Genomic DNA, 15,814 nt, shown 5'->3' with positions numbered 1-15,814 from the left:
ACACTCAGAACAGTTCATCTTTTTATGCAGCTAGGATATTCGGTGGCCCAGAAAATATAAGTAATAGATTTCCATCTCACTGCACAGAGATCGCGTATGTTTTTGTCCGTGGCAATGTCTTGCTTGCAACATATGCTGGTTTTATAGATAAAGTTGCATTTTTAAAAATTGTTGACTTCTTGTATAATTTTCATGATTTATAGTGCTGTTTACAAACAGAATGCACAAGTAAGAATATGACTGTCCTGTACTGTTTTTATTCAGAGGATATATTGTCTTTGGAGATTCCTGGCACTTTTTTATTCTTTGTTAAGCCCTGGCAATGCCTTTTTACTGTGTCAGGCAAACTTATTACAGTCTGAAACAAACAGCTGTAAACCAGAGAAGACATGCAATTAGACTATGGAATGTCTTTGTCCAGATCTAGCTTTGCTGGTTGAGTAATTTACACCCCACTGGCATTTTTCTGCCTCAAAAGCTGGTCTGGTAGTAGGGATTGTGTGAGTATTCCTTAATTCGGTTCTGTTGTAGTCAGTGGGTGGGACCAAACCATCCTCGGTACTTGAGAGTAATCTGAGCGCGCCAGCTTGAGGGGCACTCTCATGATCCCGTTCACCTGCCAAACTTTCCCTCAAGAACATTTTGGTCCTCTCGTGCACTTGTAAAGTGAGCATCTGCCCATGACTTACTGACTCTCCTCTTCTGAGGCTGGATATGACTAGGGCACACTGAGCCCTGGCTCTTGAGAAGTGTTGAGCACCAATATGTATCACAGTTGGCAGCGTAAGCTGCTGACAGTATGTCTTGGATTCAGGTCCTAGAGGATGTTGTGGACAGGGTACCTTGCCAGGATGGCCCAAAGGCATCCCTGGTAGAATTCTCACACTGTGCAAACAAGTATCACTTGGAGAAGGGGGTTTAGTAAAGAACCATTGGAAAAAAAGGGAAATAGAGAGGTCAGAGAAGCAAGTTGACTCTGGCTCAGAGTTCTCTGCATAGAGGTGTGTTGACCTTTTATGCTCCAGTCTGATGTCTTTTTTGTTTAACTGTGTGAATGCAGTTTTAAAAGATGAAAATGATGAAGTTTCTGCCATTTGCTTGCAAGGCTGTAAGTGCACATAATATAGATGAAGCTATTAGTTGTAGTCATACTTGCTTTTCCTTTTGTGCTTTCCACCGCATTACTCCTAATTAGACTTCAAGTACCATTTCCTCTGCATTTCCACATCAAGTCTTTAGATTGTGCCACCATTTCCAAGCAAGGTGTCTTTTAGAACCTAAATAATGTCTTTTGATTATCCTGCAGTTGCTAAGATGTAGGCTTTCTCACCCTTTGTCACCGCCTTGTCAGGGTTTGTATCAGGTCCGTATCTATAGATATAGTTGCATGTAACATGATAGACAGTAGTGCAACCTATAACTCAGCTACCCCACATAAACTTACCTCTTGTAGGTAAATACTCTCCTTGTTTCCCTGGACAAGACAGGAACATCTATTTTTCTGTATAGTCCAGGTCTTCCCATTTCCTGGTCTCCTCCTAACTTTATTTCAGTTCTTATTTCTCAGTAACTTTCCATCTAAACGACCCTGGTGCAACATGGAGACACACACCAAAAAAAAAAAAAAAAAATCAAAAAAAAAAAAAAAACCCCATACCAGGGCAAACAAGTTGTTTCCAACATCTTGTGCCAGTTTTCAGGCTTTCACGTGTATTTGCAATCATTCCCTTGGGCTTGTTTATGGGCAGCCAAGATATTTTCCACTTTTTATCTTGTGTTTTTAGTAAAAGTTGCACATAAATAAACACGCAGCTGGCAAACCCCTTGTTGGTTCAGCCATCTGAGTGGTTTGTGGTTTGTGAATTGTTGCTGTTGTTGCTGGTTGGGTCCCAAATCAGCAAAGTGCATTTGTAAGTGTCTGAGCTTTGCCAGACCTTCAGAGTGTGACATGGGACAACCCTGCACCAGGTTCCTGAGTCTTCGTTCTGGACTAAGAAGAGCAGACGTGTGCCATCTACTGCTGATATTTTATATGACACCCGCAGTCCCAAGGATGTGCATTGGGACTATTTAGTAATAAATTCTTGGTCGTGGGTTTTGTGCTCCCTTTCGGGGGATGGAGCAGCAGCCTTGTTTCTGTTTAGTTGTCTCCTGGATGAAAAGCTTCTACCATGCCTTGGCTGCCACATTTTCTCAATTTCGCTTAGATCAAACAGACGTGTGCTTTTTCCAGATGGAGGCTGACCTAGAAAAAGACATGAATGTCTGTAGGAGAGGAAGGCATGGAGCACCATGATACGTTTCTTGTGCACTACAAAGGAAAAATCTCTCTGTAGGAATGAATATGAGATTTAAAACTGGAATATTTAAAGTCTTGACTCTGTCCTCTCTAGGTAGCAAAGTATTTCACCTCTCCCTCACCTTCCACTGTTCATAAAATGGATGTAAGAATATGTGCTGATCCATGCATCCCGTAGGAACACTAAGGAGTTATTTGCTTAGTGCTCTGAATGAGTAAAATCCTGTATTAATGTTTATAATTATTACAAAGAATTTTCCCTAATCTCCCTAAACAGTTTCCCTAATTATAAACAAGTGAGTGGTATTGAAAAGATCTCTGGTGAGACCTCACCTGGAGTACTGCGTCCAGCTCTGGAGCCCTCAGCACAAGAAGGACATGGACCTGTTGAAGTGGGTCCAGAGGAGGCCACAAAAATGGTCAGAAGGCTGGAGCACCTCTCCTATGAGGACAGGCTGAGAGAGTTGGGCTTGTTCAGCCTGGAAAAAAGAAGGCTGCAGGGAGACCAGATTACGGCCTTTCAGTACCTAAAGGGGGCCTGTAGGAAAGATGGGGAAAATCTTTTTAGTAGGGCCAGCTGTGACAGGACAAGGGGTAATGGTTTTAAACTAAACCAGGGTAGGTTTAGACTGGATCTAAGGAAGAAATTCTTTACAATGAGGGTGGTAAAACACTGGAACAGGTTTCCCAGAGAGGTGGTGGAGGCCCCATCCCTGGAAACATTCAAGGCCAGGTTGGACGGGGCTCTGAGCAACCTGATGGAGTTGAAGATGTCCCTGCTCACTGCAGGGGGGGGTGGACTAGGTGACCTCTAAGGGTCCCTTCCAACCCAAAACATTCTATGATTCTATGATTCTATTATTATTAAAAGGAGTACTGCCAGGACAGGAAAGTTTAATAGATATACGTAAGGGTGAGAAACATTTGCCATGGATTGGTATGAGAGGTGATGTAATTGAAGGCAGTTACAGTCAGCATTGTAAGGTGCCCGCACAAGGACACCATCGCAGTTACCTCCGTAACTTTGGGATGCTTTCTGATGTTTGAGTCCTCAGCTGCACCACGCCAGTGTCACTGTGCACTGGTGCAGCATGGACTGTCATGCCGTTCAAGCTGCTGCATCAGAAACACGGTCTTGACAGTACGCATCAAAGATTTCATCTTGTATGTGTTAGTTCCCTTCTCTCACCAAACACCTACAGAGGCAGCTTTAAACTGTGTGTCTGCATGTGCTAGGATATTTTATATTAAATAATTACTGGATAAAATACTGAAACAGTCCTGGTGGCAGGGACCAGAACTCAGGTCCCCAGCCTCTTGGCGAGTGCTGTAGATCACAGTAGTTAGAGCCATGTTCTCTCTTCCATGCTCTCTCTCCATCCCAGTAAATCTTTAAGATCTTCTTTCTCTGTAGTGACACAATTTTTTCTCTTGCCCTGCTCCTTCCTTTCCCTTCTCCTCATCTTTTAAAAAAGGGAGATGATGAATTATCATGAGTGCCTCAGTCCTGCTGTTGTGGATGTGTCTGTTCTGATGGTAGCTACTGCTCTGAGCCCTTAGATGCTGTGTGACTGTGAGTCTGACTTCAAGCCCGTGTTTAAGGTGACCAGAGAGCAAAGAGCTGTTGTCGGTGCAGTGGTGTGACAAAGTCAGGTTAACTAATGAACCCAGGCTGATAGCTGTGGATGATGAACAAGGATCATACTCTGTATTTGGCTTTTCATCAGACTTTCCGACACAGCTGTTGAAGGAAAGATTGCATGCTAATGTGAAACTGAAGTGGTAAAATCATCTTGCTGCTGCCAGAAATAATCACGGTTTAGTAGTGCTCTGTTTTCATTAGTGTAACGAGTCACCATTAGTGACTAGATCTCCTGCTGGTGTAAATCACGATTTACACTAATGAAGTCATTACAGTGAGACACGTTTATAACACAAGAAGTGATTAATTATGGAAAAAAATAGAGTGGAAAGTAGTAATTTTTCATGACTTGGTGTCTTGAGACTAAGATGAGGCACCTTTTTCTAAGAGTTGTCTTAGTCAAATAAGTAACAAGGCTTGTTATGGGGATACTTGGGAGAGATCTGGTCACTTCTGACTACATGGTCTAGTGAGCTGTTCTCACCTTGGAATCTATTGAGGCCAGAATCCAATTCTGTCTGTCATTAGAAGTTACTGTTTATTTGCAGTGTCATAACTTTTTTCTTTTTTTTTTAACAGGAAGACCATTGGAGTTTTCTGTTGTGGACCAAACAAAATCTCTAAGATACTTCATAAACTGAGCAACAGCAGCAACTCTTATGGGACAAGGTTTGAGTATAATAAAGAATCCTTCAGCTGAAAATCTATTGGACTAGCAAGACTCTCTCGAAGATAAAAGTGCAATTTTTTGTTTGTACAACTTAAAAGTTCAGCTGTGGTTTAAACAGACAGAAACGTACCAAAGAACAGCACAGATTTTCTTATTTATGATTATTTAAGACTTTGGAAAATTATGGGTACAGCAGTATACCAACAAATAATAAGTGCTTATGCTCAAAGCCAAATGCGCTCGCACAATATTTGTGGCAGCGGTGATTCTTTGGAGTTGTTTCTGTTAACTAAAAAGTACAGAAGCTGGGGAGAGACACAGTTGCTTTAAAACCTGATGGAAGAAGAATCTTTGGAACGTTTGAACTTCTTCCACTTCAGTCCTCTGAAGCTGGATCAGTAAACCAAACCCCAGGTTTAATCCAAATGACAGAGTGTATTACAAAGACCTATTGCTTTTGCTGGTATACAAATCTCATGGCTTTGGGGTGGAAATACTCCATATTAAAGATTTTATACATTGGGTTTCTGTATTTAAAATAGAGAGTATTATTCTCTCTAGTCTGCTCCTTTAATGGATGTGAATATTCCCCCCCTGAATGGAAGAGAGGGTGGAATATGGGGAAAGCTGTAAGTTAACCTATGGAAAAGTGAGCAGAACTGTGTAGCACCTGTGGGCAGACTCCGCCATGATGTAAATCACAGCCTTTTGGCAAGCAAACAGCTGCACGTGGAGAACTCTCTATCTTGCATCGATTCAGCATTCAGTGAGCTTGCAAAGTAAGTGTGATTTATGCAGCCCAAAAGATGGAACAAAAAAAGCGATTAACAGGAGCAGACAGGATATGATGTTTTATTATACCCCGCGCTCAACGTGGAAGTTGCGCTTGTTCTGCACTCACATGCCTTGAATGTCAAATCCTTCAAGCATTCAGATGCCTTTACTCATTATTTTACAGTGCAGCAGGTTGAAATCCAGTTTTAGAGCTGCCAGAGTATGTTGGGTTGACTGTGATCCTTTGAGTGCCTTCCCTGGAGTCACACTTGTTTGAACCGATGTCACTGAAAGCAGGATCAGGCCAGATCTACAGCAGAGAAAGAACGAAGCCTTCACTAACGTGGCTTTTTACATCATATGTGCAGACAGAAACTTTGCAGGAGCTGCAGTATGGTTTCAGTATGTTCCAAAGGGTAGGGTCTGAAATATCCAAATTTAATCTCCCCTTCCCCCCTCCTCCCCACAGCTGTTTTCCACTCCACTCATAGTTGCCGTGGAAGGGCTAGGGGTTGAAACAGGCAATTTAAAACTTTTTGGTTCTGAGGAGCAACTTTTTTTTGTCCGTCCAATAGCCTATCCAACTTCCTTTATTTCTTCTTTACCTCCTTTGCCTTATTTTGCTGAGAAGAAGACATTTAAGCAGGAGGCAGGCACTTAGCTGGCATAAATAGGCATCATTTTAGTGCATCTTAATAGAGCAGTGTTGCTTTTCTCTTGCTGAAAACCTGCCCCTTCATCTCCAGCAGAAGCTTGGGAGCAGAGCCCTGCAGCGTTTGCAGCACACGCAGACATAAGGTGGCTCAGCATCTCTTGTGCCCGTGGCTCACCTGTACATAGCACAGCACATTTGATTTTGTTTACAGCTTTCCAGTGAATACCTTTGTTATTTTAGTAGGAAAGACACTAATTTTCAGCTCCCAACACAAACTCTGTACAGGGCTCTACCAGTATCAGTATCAGTATTCGGAGGGAAGCATTTTTCTAGGAGGTGGTGTATGGGTGTGTTGTATGTGTCACTAGTGAAAATGAGCTTGGTCTTTGCCTTGGCAGCTTCTGCTCAGGAGTTGCCTTCTGTGGAACAGCAGGGTGGGGGTGCAGCAGCTCAGGGATGTGTTCCTCAGTATTTGGACTTTGCACTGAAGTTTTTAACTCTGGCTCTGCCCAATTTGAAATTCAGGGGAGAAGGAAAGAGCTAGAGATGGACATATTCCTACTAACAAGAATTCTCAAAGTAGCCTAGGGGAGAGAGAAGCCAAAATAGAAATGCAGTGTGAGATGGGAGCCTACATTACAGCTACTGATTTTAATTTTTTTTTTTTTTTTGAGGCTGGAAGGATTGTTATTTTCCTATTGGATCTCATCTGTCCATCCCTGTAAAACTATCCTTCTAAATCATCAATATTTCTTTCTGATACTGCCTGCATGGGTTTTGTACTAAACATAAAGCTGATGGCAAAATGCATAGATAGGAGGTATTGCCGATACTGCAGGCTTTTTGCTTGCTGGCAGTTAGCTTAAAGCATGATTGAAATCATGGCTGCATGTATTAACCACACCCAGACAGTGATATTTTTCCTCTTGTTTTAGGATCTAGTAGCTAATGGTTTTTAAATATGGTTTAGAGTCATCTAATCATGATGTTGTTTGTGGTTTCACATCTCCTCTCTGGTAGGTATCGGTTCCACTACTGTATAATGAGCAGCTAGTTTCCTAGTCAGCTCTGTGCTAAAACAGATTATATTTTCTGGCTCAGCTCCTATATAGGTAGCACTTTGTAATTAAAATAATAATACCGGTACTGTGCTCTTGTTCCGCATTGTAGCAGGAGCTGAGGCTGCGTGTAGGCACGCTGAGTGCCTGTGGTGACATTAAGCAGGGCTGTCAGAGTGAGGTGCAAGCAGAGCCGGGGTCTCCTCTTTCTGCCTTCATCCTGTACCAGCCTCAGCTGACCCACTTGTGGAACAGGCTTGGGACTTTCTGGGAGTGCTGTGAGGCTCAATTCATGTTTCAGCATCACTTCGGTGCACCTGCAGTGGAAAGGTCCATCTAATGGCTATGCAACTGTATTCGTGTTTTATTTTGCGTAAAGCTTCGGCTGGCCAAACCTTTCTGTTGCTCATATGAGTAATTGCCAGACCGGGTGAGGGTGAGTTTGGGGAAAGGCTAAAAGCCTCAGTTGCTTTATAGAGGGGCAAAAAGTTTAAGGGTTAGTGCCTGTGACTTGGCTTCAGGAGTGGCAGATGTTATGATAAACGCGGTCTTTCTACGGGCTGCACTGCCCTTGCTGCTTCTGAGCGTGTACCCAGCTCGCAAAACTGAGCTGAACCCTCTTAAAATCCGTAGCTTTTTTTAATCTGTAAGCCAAGTGTACATGAAAATATAACTCTGTGCCAGGCAAATAAGCGAAGGCTGACAGCACTTAATTCCACATTTACGTAACTGAATGTCGTTTTATGCTTTAAACTGAGTCCTGTAAGTGGGTCTGTCACAAGTGTCCTGCTGGCAGGGGAAGGATCCCACCGTGTATTCTGCCACTTCTCACTCAGGCTGTCACAAAACTGCAGAGCCCTCTGTGTTTGCTCAGCGGGATCTTTGTGTTTTATTCATCATAAATTTTTCAGCACTTTTCTTTAAAACAGAAGTGTTTTCATGCCATGATGGAAACCCAGCCCTTTCTCTGCAATGGGAATCCAGCCCTTGTACAGCAGTGTGAGACTCGGGGCTCTACACAGCTGACAGCTGGATTAATCAGATTTACCCAAGGAGTCCTATTCCCATAGCACTGAGATTACTCAGGTGAGTAAATGTTCACTGCCGCAGCAAAGGACGGCAGAGGTGAGCTCCAATGGAGTGTAGGAAGGCCTGATGGAGAGCAACCTTCACCTCTGAGGTCTGCAGGGCAGCCCGTCCTCCCATGATGGTTATTCTAGCCCTGAGGTTGGAGCAACATTTCCCTATTTCAGGATATGGTACAAATAGCATGTGAGTTCTTCCTTGGTCTTCTATCTGCCCTTCTAGGAGACAGGACTGAAAGTAGTATGAGAGAACAACACACACAGCCTTGAACCTGGGCTGGGGAGGGGACACCAGCACGTACTGCAGACGCCTTAGGGTAGGAAGTTTAAGCCAAATCCATTTTTCTGCAAAATGCCAATTGTTTTGCTACCACAAACTAGAGAACAGTTGCTGTAAAGGGAAATGAGATAAATCCTCTCTCTGTTTGAAGACTGCTGCCCACGCAAGCCTGATGTGAAGATGTGTATGAAAGCACCGCGCACATTCAGCTTCCACGAGCACTGTGTTGCATGCACGCTGCATCCCGATCACAGGCTTAATCCCTCGGCACCGAATCCCCATCGTTTTCCATGCTCGCGGATCTTCACCTGTCTTGTTGGCAGACGTGCCTTGCAGGTGAGAGAAATGCTGCATATGCTTGCATCTATGCACAGCGTCTGATATAAGCACGGGGCAACCTGTGAGCGTGCCTTGCAACCAGCGCAAGCGAGGGCAGAGCCATCCCTTTGCTTCGAACGCTTCCACCACAGAGGTGAGAAAGCGATTTGGAGCTGGCTGAGAAGGGGCAGATAATGCGAGTGGCAGACCAGGCGTGTTGGGAACAGTAATTCAGCTGTAACAGCCTAACAGAGCAGAAAAGTAATGGTTTGGTAAGAAATTTGCTTTTAGAACAGCTGCCTAAGAGAAAAGCCTCTGCTCAACACCGGGTTATAGATTCAAACTACAATATGTTGCTTAGAGAAGCAGGCAGGAGGCTAACTAGTCGTTGCCTATAGCAGTCCAAGCCCCATAAGTCAGAGAAGAGACATCGTTCTTAAAATGCAATGTTTACTTGTTTAAAAAATAAAAGGGCTTCTAGGGAGATTAATTTTCACTTCAGCCTGGCAATCATTTCATAAACATGCCAGTGTGATTTAAGACAAGCTGGATCCGTTCTTCTCTGGATTATGCATCTGATTTGTCTGCAGATTTCCCACCCCTCGCAAATAAACCCAGGTTTTATTGTTTTAGGAAAGAGGATTTAGCAGTAAGGTTTAATCAAAATGCCACTGGTGCCCATGCTGAACAGAGCTGCTCTGCCATGAATGCACATTTTTCAGGTATATATATAATACAGCTGACGACTCAACTCTGAATGGTGATTTGGGGTTTGCATCGTCTCTGCTGCTGGTGTATTTCATTAAGGTCACTATAGTGATGCCCTGGTGAAACGCGTGGAGCTGAAATGAGACTCTTCCTAAAGAGCCTGATACTTTGGTGCCTGTACTAAGCACAGTAAATCCCAGAAACTCTGGAATTTCCTTCATACGTTCAGTAGATTAATTAGCTGGCATCTTTTAGGGTTGAACCCTGAGTCCTCTGCTGGACTGACACGTATAACAAATGCTCTTACACAAAGGTTTCAAGCAACAAATGCTGCTCCTTAAAGGGCTGGATGAGTATTTGTGAAAGTTTAGTATCCTGCTAGTTGTATCACCCACATTGTAAGAGGGATGGGGTCTGTTTTGGTACCATGGGATGCTGTGCGCTTCCTCTGATGTTATGAATATCTCCAAACTTGCAGTGGATATTCAAGGTTTGCCGCACCTGAAGTGTTACATTCTCTAGAAGGACCATATTTGTCAGAGACAGCTGCTGGGGCTGTACTAACAGCAGTGGATCTGTCCCATTATTACAGGGGCATGGAGAGAAAGCTGGAGAAAGCCACCCATCCCAGTTGTAGGTTGCCTCTTAACAGAGCCCTTGGATTTCTGAAGATATCAGACCTTGCAAAAAATATTCATGTCCTGTCTACTTCTTCCTGACAAAGTCGCACAGCCCCAAATCTGCACCTCCTTCCTAACAGTCTGTACTCTTACACCAGGAGAGGGAAGCCAAGAGTAGCTCCTGAAGCTTCCGATAAACTGCTGTCAACTGAGGAGCAAACCAAGGAGGGCAGGAGAGGGTGATGAATGCCAGCAGTGAACAGGATGAAATATTTCGAACCTGGGAGCAAAGGGGAAGGAGGGAGTCATTCTTCTTGGCTTCTCAACTTCAGAAATTAAGAGCAAGTGCCCTTGTGTAGATGTGGATACAAAATCTCCCTGGGGTTTGAGAACTAATTCATGCAAAGACATTGCTTTTCTCGGCACAACTCGGTGCTAAAGCACAAAAGAAAACCAGTATATTTTAGCAAACACCTTGGAAATATGCAATTTTTTTTGAAATAAATCCACCTTTGACTCTTTTGAGTTAACCTGTTTCAAAAAACACCTACTTCAGTTTTGCAGCCTTGGGGTTGGGAACAGCTTTACCTGCTAGCTCCTTTTCACCAAAATATGGGAGTGTATAATTCTCGGTGCTAACTGTAAGTAGCTTTGACAGTTCAATAAATAAATTTTGTCTCTGTTGCTGCTGACCCTAGGTAAGGACAGCCTTGAGGATGAGAAGCAGTGTTACATAAATGTCTAGTGTACATAGCAACACTGAGAGGAGAGATGCTGCTGCACTGCTTTTGGTGCACCAGTCACACATTAAAATTTTGTCATTGCAAGGTCGCATTGCTCATCTCATACTCTACAACCCTGGGGAAGAAATTTGGATGAGAGATGGGGGAGGAAAAGTGAAAACTTCCTCCTTGTGCTGTAACCAAGAATATATTCATCGACAGCAGGGCATTTCTTTTGATTTCAAAAGACTGTGTTATTTCTTTTTCAGGGATAACAGATTCCCTCCTGGTGCTGTATAGTGGTGTTTGCATGTTAGAAATGTAACACAGGGCTAATGGGTTGCTTCTGAATTGAATAAATAACGCCTCTGAGCCTTTTCTTCTCCCTTTAATAATCTGAGAGAAATGCAAAATACCAGAGAGCATGTAGAGTGGACTGTGTCCTGAGCTGCACTCGCTGCAGCGTGGTTGGGAATGCTGCACAGAAGCTCTGCAAGCTGCTGGGAAGAGGCAAGGTTTAAGGCAAAGAGGAAAACAACTGTTTTAGGGAGAAACACAGCAGTGGTACATGATCTGTAGTCAGAAGCAGGCCATGTCACAACATTGGCCATTGCCTCTTTGAACTGTGCTGAGTCAGAGCCTATCCTAAAGGTACGCTTTGGCATCAGGGAAGGTTAAGGGCGCTCAGCTTGAGTCTGCAATGTGAGATGAAAGCAGGTTTAAATGAGCTGATTGGACTCTTGTGTGCAGTCTCAGTTGTGTGGTTAGCTGAGGGTATGGACAATACTTTGTATTTCTGTAGCTGTGTAGAAGCACGTTGTTCAGGGACCGGGGAGCAGGGCATGTTATTGTACCTCGTTAGATGCTTGAAAGCACGTACTGTCTAGAACCGATGAGGGTGGTGAATGCCAGCTTCCACTGACAACTGAGTGTACCCTGCCCATATTTGCACTAGTGCTCACGAGGAATGCATGGCAAAGTATCTGCAGAGAAGATACAAGTGCTGTGTTTTTCCCTTATTCTGTCAGAACGACATAATTAGCTGTTAAAAAATATTTTATAAGAATGTGAAGATTCACCTATGGCATTAGTCTTTTTGATTGCTTACGCACTTGTAACCATGTGATACACACTTTTTGAGAAAAACATGATGTTCCCAAGCAGAGCTTAAAAACGTGGCTGAGATGCAGCTTGGCAAAGGGTCTCCACGTGGTGGTGAAGTATCACTGTTGGAGCTGGATGCTTTGGTGATTTCATTACTCTCAGTCTACTCCCTCTCCCTGGAAGATTAGTGGAAGCTGAGCTTTCAGATCCATCTCTTCGTCTCTGCATACCCTCAGCCTTCATCTAGAGATGTGCTCTAACCTTTGGATTACTGGAAACAGCTTCATCCCTGTGTTCCCCTTTTCTCCTCTCTCTCCTTCCATAGCTCATGTTGTATCAAAAGGCTTCTCCCACCGTCTGCTTCCCTTAACTCAGGAAAATGCCACTTTGGGAAATGCAGAGGTCCTCAGTTTTAACCATAGCATGCACCAGCCTTGATAACGTTCCTAACGTACACAAACCAATGGGGGTCTTGTCATCACTTCGACTAGCTTTAGGAAAGTGATGGTTTGCAGCATCCCAGTCCTGGAGATGCTTTTAGAATGAGAGGAGGGGCAGTGCCACAAGGAGAGCTGTGCAGAAAATGGGGAAAACTCATAATAGCAAAGATTATGTCACCTTCTGATGAGAATCAGGGATTTGGGTTTGTGAAAGTCGGATCATTTGTGGCCATCACTGAAATTAAGTCATGTTTCTGCTTTCACACGTAGGCATTTTAGGACAGCAGGCAGTGATGGAAAGGGTTGCTTTTTTCAATTACATTCTCTATTTCCATACAGCCCCTAGTTTATCAACTGCATATAAATTCCTCCTTTCACTGATTAAATATTTCCTCGCCTGGTTTCTTTGCTTCAGGGAGCTTAAGAGCTCATTGTTTATAAAGGGAAAGAAGAAGGATTGTGCTGTTCAGCAGACAACTCCCAACACATATGTTCTGCTCTGGATCTTGGAGAAGGGGGCACTGGTGCTGCTGTGACGGCAGAAGTGCAGAGCTTTCACTGAGATTCAGATGTGACCAAGAGCCTCTTACAGGATTCCTATGTTGATGAAGCTTCGGGCTTTTTAATTAGCTTTTTCTGAAATGAGTGGCCTTAGCCCATATGTGCCAGGTTGTGAAACCCTTGTTCCCACTGAGTTTTTCTCTCCCTGTGTTCCTTTAATCACTTGCAAGAGCAGATTTGATGAAGCACATTTGGGTAAGAAACGGTTCCCTTGGTCTGTGATGGCTGAGGAGAAAAGTCATAATTGTGACATTTTTCCTCAAACTGACGTCCAAAAAGATACTTTGCCTGGGCCAGCTATATTAGTTCCATAATGTACATATGGCAGTTGTTTTTACTTTCTGTGGTTTTACATTGTTTATATAAATATATTTTCATTTCAGAACAAAAAAAAAAAAAAAAAAAAAAAAAACAGAACAAAAAAACCCTAAACATCTTTTTACTTGGGAAATGGTAGCATGTCAAAAACATGTCTGTTTTAAAAAATTTCTTCCAAGTTGCTTAGAAGGAGAGTGGAAACCAGCTGGGAAAAACTATTTTCTGATGGCAAAGCATTCTTTGGGGTTTTTTTCTTTCCAGTCCTCATTAGTGAAAAGTACTATTGAAACTAAGCAATACTACCATAATCTGAGCTTCGACAAGTGAATATCTTACTTTTACAGCAAATCATCTCTCTAGGATCACATCCACACCATCATCTGAACCTTCAAGGTGATGTCTGCAACAAGTCTAGATTTGGCTTGCTCCAGAACTTGAGCCCAGAGGCTGAGCTGGCTGCTGGGGGCTCAACAGACTCTCGGACACACACCAGCCCTCCCATGAGACAGCCATGTGTACTGAGGGCAGGGAGCATGGTGGGCATTTCGCCTTCTTTAGCCACAGCTTACGTTATTTCATAATGGTTTTCTGAAGTGATGAGGATATAGAGTTAGGAACTATCTCAGAAAGGAATAAGGCAAATCATCCAATTTTATCTCACTTTGGATAGTTATTTGGGGCTCATAAGCAATGTGAGAGTTTGACATGGTACATGTCCAAGAACTGGGCACACTGGTACAAGCGTGGGTATCCTGAAAAGACTCTGATCCCACTGGTCCAAGGGCTTCTTTGAACCAGAATGCTACACAGACAGAAAATAATTGATTAAAATCCAGTCTCAGGAAGGAAGATACGGAGCCCAGAAAAAATGTCATCCCTAAAATTTGGAAAAAGCAATAAACTAAGTTCAACCTTCCAATTTTTCTTTTAAGCAATAAGCCTCAGAAATAGTTATTTCCAGTTAACGTGTAATGTGACAGAAAAAATGAATGCCCTGTCTTTTCTGGAGTTGCAGGTCTTCACTACTGACCACATTAGAATCATAGAATCATAGAACGTTTGGGGTTGGAAGGGACCCCTAGAGGTCACCTAGTCCAACCCCCCCTGCAGTGAGCAGGGACATCCTCCACTCCAGAGTCACTTCAACCTTCTCAAAGTAGGAGAGAAAAAGGGAAAACGATGCCCGGAAGACTCAGGGGAACACAGTGGGTGATGCTGTCTCGCTGTCATACCCCACTCTTTGCAAAATGCTCTTAGCAAACGTAGGAAGGAAAAGCCAACAGGGAATCCTGGAGAAGAACCCAACTGCCCTTGGGAAGATCAGCTTCTGAATGCAGCTGTGGGCAAAAGCCTTCATTTCCAGCTGCAAAATAGCGATTGCTCCTCGTAGCTATGCTAGAGCAATAAAACACAGGAGGACAAGCGAGTGCTGGAGCATAAGGCGCTGGGAACACAAGAAAAGCGAGACTGGGTCCCCCAAGCCTTCCCATGCACACGTCTGGCATCCAGGCAAATCTGAGCTCCTCCATGCCTCAGTTTCCCCCACCCGAGATCCAGCTGTACAGCACTGCAAGAACAACTCTCATTTGACACTTGGAAATCAGAGAAACACGATTTCGCACAAGATCACTGCGGATATCAGCACTGCAGAACCGATTTCGGTCGCCTTAGTCCCGCGGGCAGCAGAAGCCACTGACGCCCAGCACAAGCACGTCTCCAATCACTGAGAAAAGACCCCCAATAAAAAGCCAAACCTGAGCCTTATTAACTTCATACTTGCCTTCCTCAGCCCCTCTGCTGCCTCCCATCCCCTTTCCTCGCCCCCGGTCCTCCTCCCTTCCCAAACTGTCATGGTTTATTTTGTTTGGGTGGATTTTCTTTTTTCTTTCCTCCCCCCCCGCCCCTCACAAACAGATAGTTTTCCCATGGAGATCCAGCCCGCTCGGGGCCTATTAGCATCCTTGTGCATAATTAGAGCCCAACGCATTGTCATGCAAAGCAGCCTGGGATGACAACACTTCAGCCTGGACGACGCAGAAATGCTGCGAGGAAGTTTCTCACACTGGTTTTAGCCAAGGCAAACTGGACTGCGCACGGGTTTGAGATTTTAATTAATCGATGGGTGCTGGGCTCCCCTTGTAGCCCCGCCGCCACACGCAGAAGGAGCCCCAGCCACCCATGGGCTCCTTGCACCCGTCCCCACCACCAGCTTCACGTTTCTGTGCAACACTTTTAACTCATTAAAATAAATTAAAAACCCCAGGCAGCCACAGAATCACTTCCCACCAGCCACAAGGGACGACAGGGCTCAACCAGTGTCTCCATCGCAGCAACATGTCTCTGATGGGCCCTGTCCTCACCACTCTCTCTAACGGCTCATGTGCAGCCAAAAAAGGCTCAAAAAGCTTTTCCTGCTCCCATGTGAACCTCTTCAGAGGTCTCCTTCTGCCCCCATGGGTCTGGCTTGCTCTAGCTGGATACTGGTGAAATCCCATGGGAGAGTTCAGGCAGTGGAATGATGGGTGGGGGGCAGATGGGTGAGCTGGCCCGGGGCAATGCA

At 44.2% G+C, this 15,814-nt stretch overlaps 1 protein-coding gene across 3 annotated transcripts in view; it reads left to right on the top strand.

Moving 5' to 3' along the window:
- The window catches only part of NOX4 (NADPH oxidase 4), a 119,339-nt gene extending 114,698 nt beyond the window's left edge, over positions 1 to 4,641 (top strand). For all 3 annotated transcript variants that reach the window (XM_009641683.2, XM_009641684.2, XM_035897104.1), the window contains one exon: positions 4,521 to 4,641. In XM_009641683.2, coding sequence (XP_009639978.1) covers positions 4,521 to 4,641 — 121 coding nt within the window. The remainder of the gene's footprint in view (positions 1 to 4,520) is intronic.
- The last annotated feature ends 11,173 nt before the right edge of the window (positions 4,642 to 15,814 follow it).

The sequence above is a fragment of the Egretta garzetta genome, unplaced genomic scaffold, assembly GCF_000687185.1.
Source record: "Egretta garzetta isolate BGI_Z169 unplaced genomic scaffold, ASM68718v1 scaffold137, whole genome shotgun sequence".
Lineage (NCBI taxonomy): Eukaryota > Metazoa > Chordata > Aves > Pelecaniformes > Ardeidae > Egretta > Egretta garzetta.
Note: the sequence above shows the minus strand (reverse complement) of the source record. Positions and strands in the feature narration are given on the sequence as shown.